Source organism: Strigops habroptila, chromosome 2 (genome assembly GCF_004027225.2).
Source record: "Strigops habroptila isolate Jane chromosome 2, bStrHab1.2.pri, whole genome shotgun sequence".
Taxonomy (NCBI): Eukaryota; Metazoa; Chordata; class Aves; order Psittaciformes; family Psittacidae; genus Strigops; species Strigops habroptila.
In genome coordinates this window covers 31,736,450-31,753,475 of record NC_044278.2, presented here as the reverse complement: position 1 = coordinate 31,753,475, position 17,026 = coordinate 31,736,450, and the positions used below count along the sequence as shown (strand labels likewise).

The 17,026-nt window shown below is 43.3% G+C and overlaps 2 protein-coding genes across 2 annotated transcripts in view; both read right to left on the bottom strand.

Moving 5' to 3' along the window:
* Window positions 1–5,381, bottom strand: part of IGSF5 (immunoglobulin superfamily member 5) — a 46,663-nt gene extending 41,282 nt beyond the window's left edge. Inside the window, exon 1 of the mRNA XM_030476393.1 lies at window positions 5,317–5,381. The gene's annotated coding sequence lies outside the window, so the exon portion shown is untranslated. The remainder of the gene's footprint in view (window positions 1–5,316) is intronic.
* On the bottom strand, window positions 3,399–16,732 carry B3GALT5 (beta-1,3-galactosyltransferase 5). The gene is made up of 4 exons (XM_030476394.1): window positions 16,526–16,732; window positions 8,004–8,099; window positions 7,700–7,889; window positions 3,399–7,276 (listed from the first exon to the last, which is right to left on the bottom strand). Exons 3-4 carry the CDS (start codon window positions 7,790–7,792, stop codon window positions 6,323–6,325), a joined length of 1,047 nt encoding a protein of 348 aa, XP_030332254.1. The 5' UTR covers window positions 7,793–7,889; window positions 8,004–8,099; window positions 16,526–16,732; the 3' UTR covers window positions 3,399–6,322.
* Between the last annotated feature and the right edge of the window lie 294 nt (window positions 16,733–17,026).

Below are 17,026 nucleotides of genomic sequence, written 5' to 3'. Positions count from 1 at the left end.
TACACCAGAAAGATAAGGGAGGAAAACCAATAAAACAAAAGATAAATGTAGTAAGGAGGACCTTTCCTAGTTGCAGTTTTTAGTACATAACTGCTTGCGTTTAGCAAACAATCTGATGGCCTTCAGTTATTTGACATTTCCCTTTTAAGTGACAGGGGAACCTGTGCTTCCAGGTCCCAAGGTCATTTAACCACAGTCAAATGGTGCTGCCTGTGGTGACACAGACAAAAACTTTTCAGGTTGCAGCTACATCTTCTGAAAGGCGTCAGCTGTGGTTAAAATTGTCTTTTATCAATTCCCTTGCTATGGTTTTAACAATCTTTCACTTGACACTCTGTCATTTGGAAAAAAACGTTCTGAATTCGAAACACAGCCTGTTTATAAGGTTTTGTTTTAAGGTGCCTTTGACTTGAAGGTGTACCACGTGTAGATCATTGTCCTGGGTTCAACTATAGCAGTCATTTTTCTTCTTAGTAGCTGGTGCAGTGCTGTGTTTTTGATTTTCAGCCTGGGAACAACACTGATAACACCGATGTTTTCAGTTGTTGCTAAGTAATGTTTACTCCGATCGAGGACTTTCTCAGTCTCATGCTCTACCAGGGAGGAGGGGAAGCCAAGAGGAAGCAGAGACAGGACACCTGACCCAAACTAGCCAAAGGGGTATTCCATACCACAGCACGTCATGCCCAGTATATAAACTGGGGGGAGTTACCCGGAAGGCCCAGATCACTGCTTCGGTCAGGCTGGGTATTGGTCGGCGGGTGGTGAGCAATTGTATCCTCTCCCCTTGTTGTTTCCCTTATCATTATTGTGATTGGTGGTAGCAGTAGTGATTTTCTATTATACCTTAGTTACTGGGCTGTTCTTATCTCAACCCGTGGGAGTTACATTCTTTCTATTCTCCTCCCCATCTCTGCAGGAGCGGGGGAAGGAAAAAGAAGGGGAGTGAGCGAATGGCTGCGTAGTTCTGAGTTACCAGCTGGGCTTAAACCACGACAATCATTAATTGCAAGAGTGGCAAACATGGCAGGATTGCATGCTTAATACTTGGGAAAACAATCCCATTCTTGATCTCTTTTATGGGAATTACATATTTGCCTTAGGAAGAGAAACCAACTAGTCATTTTAGGATGCACAAACTAAGGCATTTTAGAAAAGGGAAGAAAATATAACAGATTCAGATTCAACAAGGCTCATTTCTGGGTCCTGTTCTTGGGTCACAACAGCCCCATGTAACACTACAGGCTTGGGGAAGAGTGGCTGGAAAGCTGCCTGACGGTAAAGGACCTGGAGGTGTTGTTTGACAGCTGGCTGAATATGACCCAACAGTGTGCCCAGGTGGCCAAGAATGCCAATAGCATCCTGGCTTGTATCAGAAACAGTGTGGCCAGCAGGACTAGGGAAGTGATTGACCCCTGTACCTGGCACTGGTGAGGCCACACCTTGAATACTGTGTTCAGTTGTGGGACCCCTACTTCAAGAAAGACGTGGAGGTGCTGGAGCATGTCCAAAGTACAACGAAACTGGTGAAGGGTCTAGAGCACAAATCTTACGAGGAGTGACTGAGGAAACCGGGATTGTTTAGTCTGGAGAAAAGGAGGCTCAGAAGGGACCTTATCGCTCTCTACAACTACCTGAAAGTAAGTTTTAGTGAGGTGGGTGTCAGTCTCTTCTCCCAAGAAAATGAGTGATAGGATGAGAGGAAATGGCTTCAAGTTGTGCCAGGGGAGGTCTAGATTGAATATTAGGAAAAAAATATTTACTGAAAGGGTTGTCAAGCACTGGAACAGGCTGCCCAGGGAAGTGGTAGAGTCACCATCTCTGGAGGTATTTAAAGGACGTGGTGCTTAGGGACATGGTTTAGTGGTGGACTTGGCAGTGCTGGGTTAATGGTTGGACTCAATGATCTTATGATTCTATGATTCTATTAATTTTAACTGGAAAAATAGCAAGCCTCCTAACTTGACTACATTTCAAGATTTTAATACCTTCACAACCAAAAAGAAGTGAACTACAAAACTATAGTAAAATATTTTACTAAAATATCATACGTTGAATAATTAGCTCAACATTCTCATGTTCTATGCAAATAATGCAAACATTGTCACTCATTTTATATTAACATTATATAGTAACCCGCACAAATCCAAGAAGAGCAGCATTCCTGTCAGATCCATAACAGACAGTTAGCCCTTTTGTTCCATTCAGCTTTTACGTAAGGCAAATGTTTCATTACAAAAACATACTACGTATTCTTAAAGGTGGCGAGAAGGGTTACACCTTCTCAGTAATATTAAATCAGATAAGATGTGTGACCAAATCCTTCAGGGATTTTTTTTTTTAAATCCTAACCTAAAAAAAGAATACGCTGATGAGTTAGAGTTGTGGAAAAGGTATTCATTTTTCTGCACTCAAAACTGATCTGGTGTTGCAAAAAACGAAGTATGCTGAAATGCACAACTCTAACCAACTCTAAGACACTATCAGCTCTGCTGATTTTTACACTCCTTCCTACTAAACGAGAAGAAAGGGAGTAACTTTTCAGAGTAACTTTTCAAATCTATTCATAAAAAACTGGTTTAATGATCATCTGACCCAGAAAGCATAAAAATGTTTGGATCATGCATCACGTTTACACATAAATTGTCCCCAAATTCCTGAAATTCTTTAATTAGTCAATACAAAATTTTAACAATAAGTATGCTTATACGACAGTATTGTGTTTATAGTTCTATTTCTATTTATGATCTTTTTGTAATGGTCTTTCACAGGAAAATACACTCTTTTTTTTTTTGGCAAAAGGCCACTAATACTGTTTCGATTGTCTTAAAAGCCATGATCTGAGGCCTAAGCTGCAAAACCTAATTTCATTTAGCTGATACGTGTGGCTTGCACAGTGGCTTTCTTTAAATGAATGAATTTGCCTCACATGCAATCATAAGCTTTTCTTAAATGACTTTTTCCAGCAGAATAACCTTATATTTTAAAGAATGAATTATTCATTTACTATATTCTTATTCAAAACAGCCTACTGAATTGAGAGAATTATGAAATCATTTTCTAATTTATGCAAATCAGAACAAACAAAAAAAAAAAAACCACAAAAACCAAAGAACATCAGATGTTGAAGAAAATAATGTGCAGCAACTTAAAGCATTCACTTGGGAAGCTACTTTGGAAAAAGGAGAGGAATGGGCTGTCTGAATCCATAACATTTCAACCTGTACTCATTTGCTCCTCATCAGAGATTTAGCAGCAACAGGCCAAATGCTTCAGATAGGCAGGCCATTAGGCGCTTAACAGCATATATTCAGTTGGGACAAAATATTTCAAATGCAGTAATAAAGAGAGGCATCTTGCACGGGTTGCTTGAAATTACAGGCTCCCTGGAAACAGTATCCAGAATGGCATGTTTTATTAAAACATGCCTGAGGACCTTATTCCCAATGGCATGGTAGCTACGAATTTAGCCCCAAAAATAAAGGGGTAGCAAATGTGATTAACAGAGTATACCACCAATTTCCCACTTGGTAGCTATATGCGAGTAATTAGGAACACTTCTGAACTGAAATAAAAGCCACAGTCAAGACATACAGCAAAACTGATCCTCAAGGGTAACTTTTTTTTATGATAATTCAAAGCCACAAACTGCTCAGGCAAGACACATTTTCATGCCACTCACTAGCAGCCATCGTTCAGGGAAGCAACCCAAAATACTGTCTTCTAATGGGAGACTTCACCCTTTGGCCGCCAAGTCATCCTGACAGAAGACCAACAGCTGCACTGTCCCAGGAGCCAGGTACCACCATACCTCTTGGATCCCAACACCCAGAGGCGATGAATAAGTCAACACATCTGTATGTAAATTAATAGCTATTCTACTGAGATACAGGTTCCCTGGGACTGCACGGTTGGACTGCACGGTCCTGCCAGCTGGGATAAGGTCGGCAGCAGGCACAGAGGTGGAAATGAGACCCACAAGGAATTGCAGGATTATTTCTCTGAGAACAAGTCCAGGATGAACATTAGGCTGCATTACGCTGTCCTGTCTCACAGACCCTCTACCCTATGAGAGAGGGAGCTAGGAGAGGCCAGGAAGCATTCCTTTATGCTCAACATTTTTCCATAAATCAAAGCAATAGCCAGCTTGCACCTTGGGTAAAATAGCAATGAATGGCAAAAAGACATTTCTGCAGGTTACATGGAAAGAATTGTGATTAAAATGCTGTTGCTAGGCTTTATCAGTCTGACCCCCCTACTAAAGGCAGCAGCAAAAGTAGATGTGCTACAGTAGGGCTTTGAGCCAAGGGCAGATACATCTGCAAAGTTGGGGTGGGAGGTGGAAAGATGCTGTTCAACCCAGAGCTGGGCTGCTCACCCCCTGGCAAAGGTATGCACTAGGGAAAGGTAAACACCTCCTTGGTCACTCATCTGAGCACTTGGATAGCCATATCCCTGCAAACACCATATATGCAGCTATTTTCTGAAAGGGGAAACTTAAGATATATTCTTCTATGAAACAAATAAACATTCTTTCTTTCATCATCAGTTGTCAAAAGTAAGTGCATGAGCTCAGGTTACTCCACATCAGAAGAAAGTAATTAATATATTATTACCACTATTAAACACTTTTCAGGATGCGGCACATTCCTGCTGAAAATATTTACCCTGCTCTTCAGACACAGGCAAGTAAAAAGAGACGCTTGGACAGTCCTCACAAACTTCATAAAAAGAAAAGAAACAATAAAATTAAATAACCCTAAAGTAATAAAATATCTTTCCCTGTGTTTCCTCCATGCTTTTTACCACATTCAGTATATGTCTCCATCCCCAAGGCCCTGCTGGTCTGCCATCCCAGGGCAGGGTCTGGCCCTGGTTCCCGGCACTGGGCCTGACCTGGACCCCCACTTCTCATCACCGGAGCCCAGTCATCACTGGCTTGACCTCAGACCTACCTCATCATCATGGTACTGCCTTAAGATCAGGACTCTTGGTTGGACCTGGCCACCATCTGTGCGTCTGTCCTGCTCCCTCATATGGGTGTGTGGGGCTGAGCCCTGCCGGCTGTCGGATCCCCTCAGCTCCGAGCTCATCTTTCCCTGGGGAGCAGCCCCACTTTTACTGCTCTCTGGAACTAACATTTCACACATAGTGTAGACATTCAATAATTCTTTGCCTGTAAAACTGACCTTTTCTTTGCATAAAAGTAAATCAAATAGGAGTATTGAATAAAGCATGATTTTATGAACTCCTTTTCCCTCCCCATAGCTCAAATGTATTTTTCACAGCATCTACTGTAAAGACTCAATGCCTTACCTCTGAAATCTCCAGACATCCTAGTGATTTCATGAGTCTTTGCTTGGTAATGCAATACGCAATGAGGCTCCCAGCCTGAATGATTACTTGGGCACATTTTTCCACTAGGTCTTGTTTAAACGAGAAAAATCCTCCTATCTTCTCCCTTACGCATTCAGGTCCTCATAGGGAAAAACGTCTAAATCAAATGTACTGCTTCGCTCACTGTGAGCGACTCCAATTTAGCCTTGGCAAACCAGTTAGAGTAGCTTTCAAGCAATCAGAGTGAGACACAAATGTAAAAGATGTCTCCGGGGTCTATTTTAACAGAAAGACCAGGACACTCTCCACTGAGCATGGATCCAGCTCTATGATACATAATTTTCAGCAGGAGGTATGTGTAGGGAAACAGATGCAGTAGCCTTACACATTCACTAGGTGACCTGAAGTACCTAACGTTGACCTGTGTGACAAATTGGTCCATTTCTGCAAAAAAAATAGTGTAGAATGAAGAAGGGATCTGTGCCACCAGCCAGTCCTGCCTACTCGGAGCTGGCTGCAAAGGCAGGGCTGCAGTTCCCTGTGCCGGCAGGGGAACGTCCTCACAGCTACAAACACCTTTTCTTAAATGCCTGCACAGCTAGGTGCAATCGCAGGAATCTATCAAGGGGGATCAGGAAGAGGGTGCAAATTTTCTTCTCTGAACAGAAGTACTTTGACTTTTAGTTTGGTGCTGCAGAATTGTCCCCAGTCCTGTAGCAGCAACATTTGGAAGGCAGGTTTGCAGGCCTGCGCCTTTCAGAAAATAACAGTAATTGTAACTTCTGTAGAGAAGAGATGCAAAAAGGTGGGTGTGAATGGGACATAAAAGAGTTTCACATGTTGTTGGGCAGAAATGGAGATTAAAATAACCATTAAAAAAGTCTGTAACATGATGGATCTAGAGTTAATTGGGAGTTTTGCTAGACTCAAGAGCAGCCCCATAAAAGCAGAGCATTTCAGTTTCTTAGTTCGAGCAGAGAAGGTGCTAGAGCACTCCTGCATGGTTTTCTGTCACTAAGTGATTCCAGTAGCTCAGCTGCTCAGAGGGTTCTACTTCATGGCACATCACAATTTTCCTAAAGCGAGAAACAGAGAACGTAATCCTTTCTGGGAAAAACGTCTGCTCTGAATGAAGCTCCTCCAGGTGAATTTTTAGTTTGGCAAGGCACAATCCTATGAATACATCTTCCAGTTTAATGAACGAAATGCTCTCTGAAATATTATAGATCTGACTAGCAACATCAGTGGATAAAACATAGCCAGTCCCGGAACAAAACGGCGGGTAGGTCTTTCTCGGATACTCTTCTATACTCACATACCACTTACTCCTTCTTCTTCGTATGGGGTACTCATGCAGTTTTAAAAAGCCTGTGAAGAATCTAGTGGTCCTATTTTTCCTTAGAAGAAGCTCAGTGAGGTAAAAAACATTGACAAACACATCTGTGTCGGTTTTCATCACAAAGCTGGACTGGTTACAAAATCTGTGAATCCATTCAATTCCCATCATGGTCTTCAAAGTCAAATTGTAATATGTGTCTGTAAAATTCTTTTGAATAATGTCTTTGTACTTTTGGCTTTCAGCAGCAATATCAGCCTGCTGCCTCAGATTCACAGTGCTTCCCAGGAGGAAATATGTCACCAAGCGCTTGCCAGCGACTGTTCTCTCCTTCCCCCACGTTTGCCGGATGGCCATCCTGGCATCAATGTGGTGGTACGAGGACGTCACAAGCAGGACGAGGAAAGGTGGGTTCTTCTGGCAATCTACATCTGGGAGCTGCGAGAAGTTTCCTTCAATTCTCCTGAAAGTCTCTATGGGGAATATGTAATCTTGGCTGTTTTCAGAGAATATACAGAATTCAGTCAAATTATAAAAAACCCAGAGGCCAGCACAGCTGAGCCCTGTAAGGCAAACAATCAGCCTGAATTTTCTGAAATACATCTGAAAGAAACAAGAAGGAACAGCACATTAAAAAAAACCCAAAACTAAACCATAATACCTAGTTCCTTTCAGGGCTGTATACCAAACTCTCTGTACAGGGATTTGAAGCCAGGTTGTATCTAATTGAAATCTTACCTATTTCAGGGCCAGAGATCAAAGTCACATTCTTGCTTACTTGAATCTGCCCCCCAAGCCAGCATATCCTTGGACATCCACACAAGCATGGCCATTGACACCAGGTTAGCCTGGCTGACACTTCAGACCTCCTCCCCATTTTCAGCATTTTACAAACTTAGATTGTTTGTAACAATGACTTAGATCCACCAGGGCTCTCACAAGCCAGAGGGCAGAGAAGCAGCAGATACATGCCCATGCCAGATGGGAGAGAATAACAGCAATAATTGTTTGGGTTTTTTTAAATACCATGTTTCTCCATGTGTTTGAAAAGTGCCTGTGTCCCAGAGCGAGCAAGTGCTGTCCAACTGGCAGACCCAGCCAGGTTCCTCCCATCTTCATCTTCTTCACGTCCTGTGAGGCTCTTGCACTGACCCAGAAACTGCTCCTGATCTTTTTGTTGGAAGGGCCATGAGTCACATATTTGAAGTTGGGTCAGCTGCTCAGGAAAAAAGCACAGCAGTGGGTCAAATTATTTGGATGTTTCACCTTTTGCAGAGTTTAGGTGGCACACACGGTGGTGCTGAGGTGAGAAGTGCTTGTCCATACTCACCTCTCCTTTCTAGATGAAAGAGATACAAGCAGTAACAATGATGTTCATTCATTCATCCTTGTAACATATTAATGTGCTGTGTATCTGGTTACAAACCTATATCAAAGCAAATACAAAAAGAGCCAAAAAAAAAAAAAAAAAAATTACACATCTCTATAAATTAACCTGGTGAGAAAAGTATAATGCTTCAGTTATTAATTCCACTAACCCAACTACTGTCTTAGAGCACTAGGGTGGGGAAATTTTACCAGAGGGAAAAGCATTTCCTTCTGCTTTTCCCCTTCTTTATGAAGAACTGGATCTGGCTTCCCATCTAAAAATAGAGAAAGTCAATTTTAAAATCCCCAGATCTGTAGATTTCATGGAAAATCTCTGCCTTCTGACCAGTAATGTTCTGCCTAGACACTCCAACACCATGTTAGTGCCCTCTTTTTGCTCAAGTTCCCCTTTCCAAGCAATGAAAAGGTTTTGCGTTGCAGGCTTAACCTGCACTGCAGGTTTGTGGAACCAAATTCAGCTCATTTTACTGGTAAGAATAGTCCCATTAACTTCAGCTGGTGTTCTCAAATGCATGAAACAAGTAGAACTGGAGTCATGACTTACCGAAATTCCTCCCAATTAAATGCATTTTTGCAGCGATTAATGAATTTTGAAAATATTTCTAAAGTTCACATTTCTTCTTGAAATTAACCTTATCTTTAAATAGAGTATTCCTCAGATCTATTTTTTATTGAATGTATACCTCACAGTAGTCTTGTGATTAACTTTAAAATTGCTTTAATTAAATACATAAGTTGTGTGATAATATACATATGCATACATATATATATATACACATGCACACAAAAAAAAGATTATACAAAATCTGCTGTGCATCTGTTCATCTTCAGTGGCCTGAGAGGAAGCACATGAATACCCTGAAAATAGTGTTTTCAGGAAAGGATGATGTTCTGAAGTTGACAACAGAGCTGCAGAAGAGGTTCGCTCCTGTCGCCAGCTCTCACAAGACTGTTTGAGGGTCTGACTTTTCTCTGTCACATGAAATCCAGTATCACGGGGTGCTGGTTTTGCCTGGGATAGAGTTAATTCTCTTCATAGTAGCTGGTACTGGGACATGTTTTGGATTTGTGCTGGAAACAGCACTGGTAATTCAAGGATGTTTTAGTTATTGCTGAGCAGTTGCTTACACAGAGCAAAGATCTTTTCTTCTTCACTCCACTAGCAAGGGCTGGGGGTGCACAAGGAGTTGGGAGGAGACGAAGATGAGATAGCTGAGCCCAACTGACCCAAGGAGGGATATCTTATATCATATGGGGTCATGCTCAGCCTGTAAAGCTGGGGGAAGAAGAAGGAATGAAGGGATGTTAAGAGTTTGCCTTCCCAAGTAACTGTTATGTGTAATGGAGCCTTGCTTTCCTGGAAATGGCTGAACACCTGCCTGACTGTGGGGAATGGTGAATGAATTCCTTGTTTGCTTTGCCTGCATGTGTGTCTGTTGCTTTACATATTAAATTGTCTTTATCTCAAGCCACAAGTGTTCTCACTTCTACCCTGCAGATTCTCTCTCTCTTCTCTCACTGGGGGGTGAGTGAGAGGCTGTGTGAGGCTTAGTTGCCAGCTGGGGTTAAACCAGGACATATGTACAAACAAAAGTTCTTCAAATACTTAACTAAGAAAGTAACTGAGAGCAATTTTCTGTTAAAACCCACTAAAACCTTTTCAGAAATACTCAAGAGCAAGAACCATAACATACTAATTTTACCAGATTTCAGTAGAATCAGACTAATGTGACTTGACCATATTTACTTCTTACTTGTTTCCAGGTTTGGGCACCAGTAACAGATCTAAGAAAAAATTAAAAGGTCCCTGTTCTGGACAGCTGGGAGAGCAGCTTCCCAACGTATGTTCTGGCATGTAGTTAGCATACTGCCTACCCAGAGCCAGACTGTCTTCCTTTTTCAGTGCATGTATGAAGCATCAAACCTTATATAGGTATATAAACACACACGCTCAATGCAAATGTTTGTAAATTTATGTAAATTGTAAAACACATTTTATAAATTTTGCAAATCACACATATGTACATGCATCATTTCACAGCAGGTCCCTGCCTACCACCAATGGGTAGGCAGTGGCCTTGGTAAGAAACGCACACTTCCCAAAGCGAAGTCGCATGTGGTTCTGACTGTGTGAAAGCAGGAAAATACTAGCTTATGTCATCAGTTTAATCACCAGAGGCAAATTTGGGTTTATCTGGAACTGGTAGGAATGGTGTTCTTTTTTTCTTAGATGAAACATTCGCAATTACCCACAGAGGTATTTGCACAGGGGATTGGAAGAGAGGGCTTGCAAGGACCGAGATCGCACCATAGCACCTTGGGCCTCCCCAGTTTGGTGTCTCAGCTCTCTCTGCCTCCCCAGCCATGTGTAAAAGGGAGCCATCGGGTAACTAAAGCAATAATTAAAACATCCCTGAATTATAACATCAACTGCTGCACCCCACTCAGGTGACTCACCCCAGCTGCAGGTCCTCACCATGACCCCCAGCCCTGCAGAGCCATGCAAGCCCTGGACCAGATGCAGTGGAGAAATCTCAGCCTCCCTGTCTACATGGGACTGTATCCCATCTGCTCTCGCAATCCTGTTTCTTCCCTATTTCACTCTTGCAATAGTTCTCCTCAATATAGAATCACAGAACCATAGAATGGTTAGGGTTGGAAAGGACCTTAAGATCATCTAGTTCCAACCCTCCTGCCATAGGCAGGAACACCTCACACTAGTCCAGTCACCCAAGGCTCTGTCCAACCTGGCCTTGAACACTGCCAGGGATGGCACATTCACAACTTCCTCAGAAAATCTATTCTAGTACCTCACCACCCTCACAGCAAAGGGCTTCTTCCTTATATCTAACCTAAACTTCCCCTGTTCAAGTTTAAACCCATTACCCCTTATCCTACAGCTGCAGTCCCTGATGAAGAGCACCAGTTCCCTAAGCTCCCCTCTCCAGTCAAACTCAGAAAACCTGTGTTCGCATGGGTGAGCACAGGTGTCTCTCCTAATGGGTCTACCTTTAATGTCTCCCCCTTGGAGCTCATGCAGTGAAGAGTTGCTTCAGATGTTCCTGAGGCCAGCAGGAGTTTGTGGTGTGACTGGGGTGGATCTGTTGCACAGGTACAGCATTGGTGTCCCAAGGACCCAAGCTTAGCAATATATTACAAGGTTGGCATTTACTGAAAGAACGCAAGGAAAAGGGTGACAGAGAGACAACCAGCTTCCTCTCACTTAGTTAATTTTTCTTTTAAAATCATCAATTTAATTCTTGATTTCAGGTGAATAGGGAAAACTGTGAAAGTTACAAGTATTTTACATTAACACAGGCAGGTTGGATACAGCAACTAATTTATTTGCAGTATCAGGGAATTAAATTATTGCCTCCTTACCCCTGCAATGCTGAGCACCTTTCCCATCACTCATCCTACCTGTGAACAGCAGGTTCAGATTCCTGGGTGAAGCAAATAATCTGTCTCCCCCACTGCTTGGGAGAACTGCTGTATGTGAAGAGTGTATGGAAAACAATGGCATCTTTTATGTTTCAACAGGACAACATGGCTGGGACTGCATTTAGCAAAACCACCACCATCCAGCCTAAAGTATCTTGCTCTATAGCAGAGATAAAGGCATAGGTTAGGTGTGAAAAGGCCTGTGGATTCTAAATTACTGATCACTATATCTTTCCTCATTTGCCTGCATCTGACAAACAACACAGTCTGTGATTCAAGATTTTCAGCTTGCATGCACATATCTCCATGGAACAGTCCTGGAGACGTTAATATGAAGGGAACAGTAAGTCTACAGGAGGTGGTCCAGAAAGCAACGGAGACTTACTAGCAACTAATCTCTTTTCTAGAGGTCATTTTGGACAGCATCCAGGGGTTTTGCATCAAAACAAATCTTTCTGGTTTTATAGAGAATCCTTTTGCATGATGTTATACTTGATTTTTCTCTCTGACCTGAGTCAGAAACTACAGTTTGTAATTATCTCAAAACTTTTTCCATCTCCTATTATTCCGATTGCAAAATATTTCATGTAGGGCATTGCCAAAAAATTACCTTGTGTCCTAGAGAGCAGTTTGTTTAAACTGACTTGTGCAGTGTTTCATGGCTCTGTAAAGATCCAAAAGGGATTTGTATGAAATCCTGGGACCCAAACAATGTGGGCTACAGACGCCAGCAGCCCAGTGCTCCTCTTTCATATGCCTGAAATGAACACATGAAGAAAACAAGAAGGAAGTTGAGGTCTGTGATTCAAATCAGTGGCACTGCAGCCCTCTACTTTGCAAGCTCCTATTTCCACCAGTGGCATGAACTTCCCTCCATATCCTGCCACAGCAAGCAGATTGGCTCCAGGGTCTCTCTGTTCACACCACTGACCCTTGCGTAACTCCTTCATGTTGCACAGTGACAGGGCCATGGTAACGCCTGTGATGAAGCCTATTTATTCCATCAAAATTAATCTGACACCTCCTTTAAGTCTGTTAATGAGTATAATTATCTAAAAGGCACCAAGAGATCAAGACTATATGCCATATAGATCAGGAAAAGCAATCTGGCCTGAGGTGGAGAGCGGTAAGTAGGTCTAGAGTCCCCCTGAGAAACAGATTCAAGATATCAATTTAAAGAAATAAAGTTTCTGAATTTTTCTGGGGCAAAACTACAGTCATGCCACTGAGTTCAGTGGATGATCGGTGTTGGCTTTGCATTGAGGTCACACACATCAGCCAGGGAACAACCTGAACTACAAGTGACCGAAGTGCTTTTGACCATCCTGCTCTGTAAACAGAGACAAAGCTGCTGCCACATGGCAGACCCAAAAGCAGAGGCACCATTTAAGCGTGTAAACAGGAGTTAGAACCTCTGCACAGTTAAAGTTGGCAGCGATATTCCCATTTTCCTTGCGCAATAATCGAAAGTAACATGTACCCTAGTATAAGTACTAGTAATACCTGCTAAATTTTGATTTCCTCTGAATAAAGCCTCTAGATTGCTTTCTCAGAAGCTCAGCAGGACACGAAGAGGGATTAAACACGCATAGATAATAAGAAAATGTCAAGTACAGCAGGAAACATTCATTTTTTCCTAAATTCAAGCATTTCAGATGAGGAGGGGCCAGCTTGGATTCCAGAAGCTTTCAGCTGTTCCCCTACTCCTGGAGCAGGACAATGTCCAGCACCTACCAGACCTTGCCAGGAACAGCAGTGCCCACTCAAGTCCCATGCAGGACTACCAAAAACAGTAATGGTGAACTTCTACTCAAAATGAAGGGTTGCACAGGGATAGCCTTACCCTGCCTCTTCCCTGGGAGCACTGCCTGGCTCACTCTGCCCTGTATGCTCGGTGGCAGAGTGGCACCAGAGCCTCCTGAGCCGGTGGTGCTGCTTCCAGATGAAAGAACTGCACATGAACAGCCATCAGAGTGATGAGGCTAAATGTCCCTTCCTGGCTATTTAAAATGCCACTTTTCACTTTTTACGGCAATGTGTATTAACAATATCTTGCCCAAACCAAATGTCAAGACTGGCAGGCAAGAAAGATGGAAATCGGAAAAGGGTACAGGACAAGGGTAAATATTTTTCTTCTGTCTTTACTGTCAGACCATGGAAAACCTTTTTCCCTCTGCTACCTCTCATCAGTCTCTGCTGTCATGATTGTCTCTTCTTGTCAGTCCATTAGCGAGTCAAAGCAAGACATTGTTCCTCTGTTTCACACATACCAGTTTCTATCATTTAAGCACTGAGTTGCTAGGCATTTTATTTACAGCAAAATCTTCTCCATTTTTTTTCTTTGCCTTTTTTTTCCCCCTTTTCATTTTTGGGGTTTTTTTTCATCCACCCAACCATAACCCCTTGCTCATGACATTCATATGGAAAAGCCAAACAGCATCCTTAGACTACAACACAGTTTTGCTCTCAAAACCAGCAGAAAGTTTGGCAGGAGGTAGAGCTGCTCCCATAATGTCACAGAAGTACTGCATCCGAAGAGTCAAAAAGAAATGTACTTCCAGGGACCTCAGCCAAGCCAAGAAAGCTTACTTCTATTTTAAAATATCAGCTTGCTTTTCCAAGCTGCCTGAGAAATTCTCTGGATGAATCTTGGCCCTAAAAAGCCCACCACAATGTCAACTTGGCTATTTGGTAAAGCCAGACCCCTTTTCCAGGAAGGAGAAAGTTGCGCAGTCCAATATGGGCTGTCAGGCACTTTGTTGCAAAGTTCAGACTATCAACATAGACAAACTACACAGGACAGCCCCTGGTGTAGGTGCTTTTTGTCCTTTCTAGGAGCATATTTGGACAGTTTTGGCTTAACCCACTTCCACAGGCAATCCAAATACCACTGGCAGGCAACCAGCAAAGAGACATTCTCTCTTGCAGGCAGAGAAAACAGCAGTGCCTCTGGGGCACTCCCTCCTTCTTCCCACAAAAAGGACCTTTCATTGTCTTGGTAGTCACATTTTCCAATTACTCAGCCTAAAAGTCTTCTCTTTCTGTCTTTGTCTTCCCTTCACCCCCTGTGTACCAAGCATCCCTATCCAGGTTTCTCGTCAATGCTAATAGACTCACTTCTTCTAATGCTCCCTCTATTCCTACAGTACCTCCATTTTCCATTTATCACTGATGCTAATGAGCATATTTAACTTTTTAAAAATTGCCTTGCGAACCAGCAATTTTAGTACAATTACTATTTTATTTGCTATATTCCAAACTCCAGATCTCACTAACAATAAGTGATTGTCCACAATGGGATGAATCATAGCAACCTTACCTTGTACAAACCCATGTGGTTCATTGTGCTGAATAGAAACAAAATCTAACTCACAGCCACCCTCTTATCTTCATAAACAAATAAAGCAAGGAGAAAAATTCTTCTTTAAGCTCTTGCTGTCAATGCGAGGACTCCAAAATCCCAGTTCTCTGAGCTAGAGGAGAACCGTTCTTAGAAATTGTATGTATGTGTCTGAGTCCACCAAAACAAATTATTTGTCCCTGCCCATGGCAGGGGGGTTGGAACTAGATGATCTTTAAGGTCCCTTCCAACCCAAACCATTCTCTGATTCTGTGATTTTATGACTCTCCTTTACAAATAGTGCTACACATTGGATTTTTCATCTTAATGAAAAAAAGAAAAATAAACCTCAAAATGGTAGTTCAGACAGGACGGGGGTCTTGCTCTTCTCCCTCAGAAGCAATCTCAAGATACATGAAGTAAGAAGTAAAAGAGCACTGAAGAGAAAAGATAGCTATGCAGATTGTACAAAAAATGTTGAGAACAGGAAAAATCGCCAGTAAAGACATTCCAATGCCACTCTTAAATCTGTCATAAACAGAGTACTGCTCCGCCCTGCCAGTATCACTGTGGGACAAGGACTTGTCAGGATACTACCTTTCAGATGTTTTTTGCCTCTATTTTGAGCTGAGGTAGCACTTTCCTGGAGCAGGTGAGCCCAGTGCTCATACAGTTCTGTGCTCTTTCATTTCATGTTGCCTCTTGGCACAGTCATCTTAAAAGAGTTTGGAGCTTTATTCTCCCCCTATCAATACAACTGTTGAACTAAGTCTTTGCATTTACATGTCTATTCAAGAAGCAGTCTGGTACTTTGGAAGGATAACGTTCCTAGTCACCATGTAGTTTCTGCCCAGGGCAGAGAAAGCCCAACGACAGCCACCCAGGCTCCCCTCACCACTCAGCCTGCGCCAATGCTAACTGGGGGGACAGTGGCCAACTTCTCTTTTGATTAGCAAGGCTAAGGATGAAAGAAGGGGAACAGAAATCCCACTGTGGGGGCCTCATCTTGGCAAATCCTTTGTAAATAACCGCTTGGCTTTAAAAGTGCTAGTTATACACAGTATTGTTTGGAGGATCAGGTCCAAGAGCTGCGTTTTTTAATTACTTACGTGTACCTCATGGATCGTCTTTTTAAGAGTTTTATCCAAGGTCTCAGCAAACGCACAGGGCAGCAACGAAAACCCTGTATTTGTCCTAACCGATCCTGGTCTTTATCTCTTAACCTGTTCCAGGTTACAGGCTGCCAAAATGTTTCCCCACGTTAAAACACACACTAAATCCCCCGGCAAACAAGATTACTTATTACTACCTTCTTACCACCAAATCAGCCCACCTCTCATGCCAGTTAGCACGATGCGCGCCCCATCACCCATTTTACCAGAGGATGGGTGCTGCAGTCAGGATCCCCCAGCCGAACCCCACTGGCCATGGAGCCGCATGCTGCTCAGCTCAGGCGAGTCACTTCCCCGGATAGGGAGGTCTGGACTTTGATCCCTGTCTTTGGAACAGTATCTCACCTGCTATCCCCCTCTTATCTGACTCCCCTAACCCAGCCGCGGCAGTCAGAGAGTTTCAGAAAGTCAGTGTTGTGGGTCCAAGGGCACATCTCTCGGTGAACGGACTCCCCTGCCCGCGGTCATACCTGCAGCTGGAGTTAGGGAAAGAACCGGGCACCTTCTCACCTCAGGCGCTGCAGTGCGTCCTCCAGCGGCTCTGGCCATGTTGTGCGGGCGCTGCAGCGGGTGGGCTTCCCTTCCTACTGGGGGGCACCGGCTGCTGTTTGTGAAGTCTCCTCTGATCCCCCCACAGCCCAGACATCCCGAGCGAGGCAGTGCATGATCGTCTGTCTCCGGAGCGAGAAGCGAGGGAAGGCAGCGATGCGGCAGCGGTAACACGAACTCCCCGCCTGTCTCTTCCCCTATCTTCCTCCTCCCTCCCTCTCTCCCTCCTTCTGCTTGCCTCCCTCCCTCTCTCCCATAGGTAACAGACCAGCTGTACCGCTGCAGCTCCATCGGCAGAGAAGCGAAGGCTAGGAACTGTCTGCAAATGTATTTATTTTGGATATTTTGGATGGGAGGGGGGAGGCAATGGCTTCCCAGGCACAGGAGTGGTGCTCACGGAGCTGGAAATCGTGTCAGATCAGAGCCACCCCTTCCCAGCGCTGGGAAAGTTCAGCTCCACGC

What these genes read in the sequence shown, in the direction of transcription:
- B3GALT5 (XM_030476394.1), bottom strand. Translation starts at nt 7,792, where the DNA reads ATGAAGATGGGAGGAACCTGGCTGGGTCTGCCAGTTGGACAGCACTTG. An exon ending in CAAACACATGGAGAAACATG is followed by an intron (nt 7,277 to 7,699) that starts GTATTTAAAAAA and finishes TGTTTCTTTCAG; the next exon opens with ATGTATTTCAGAAAATTCAG.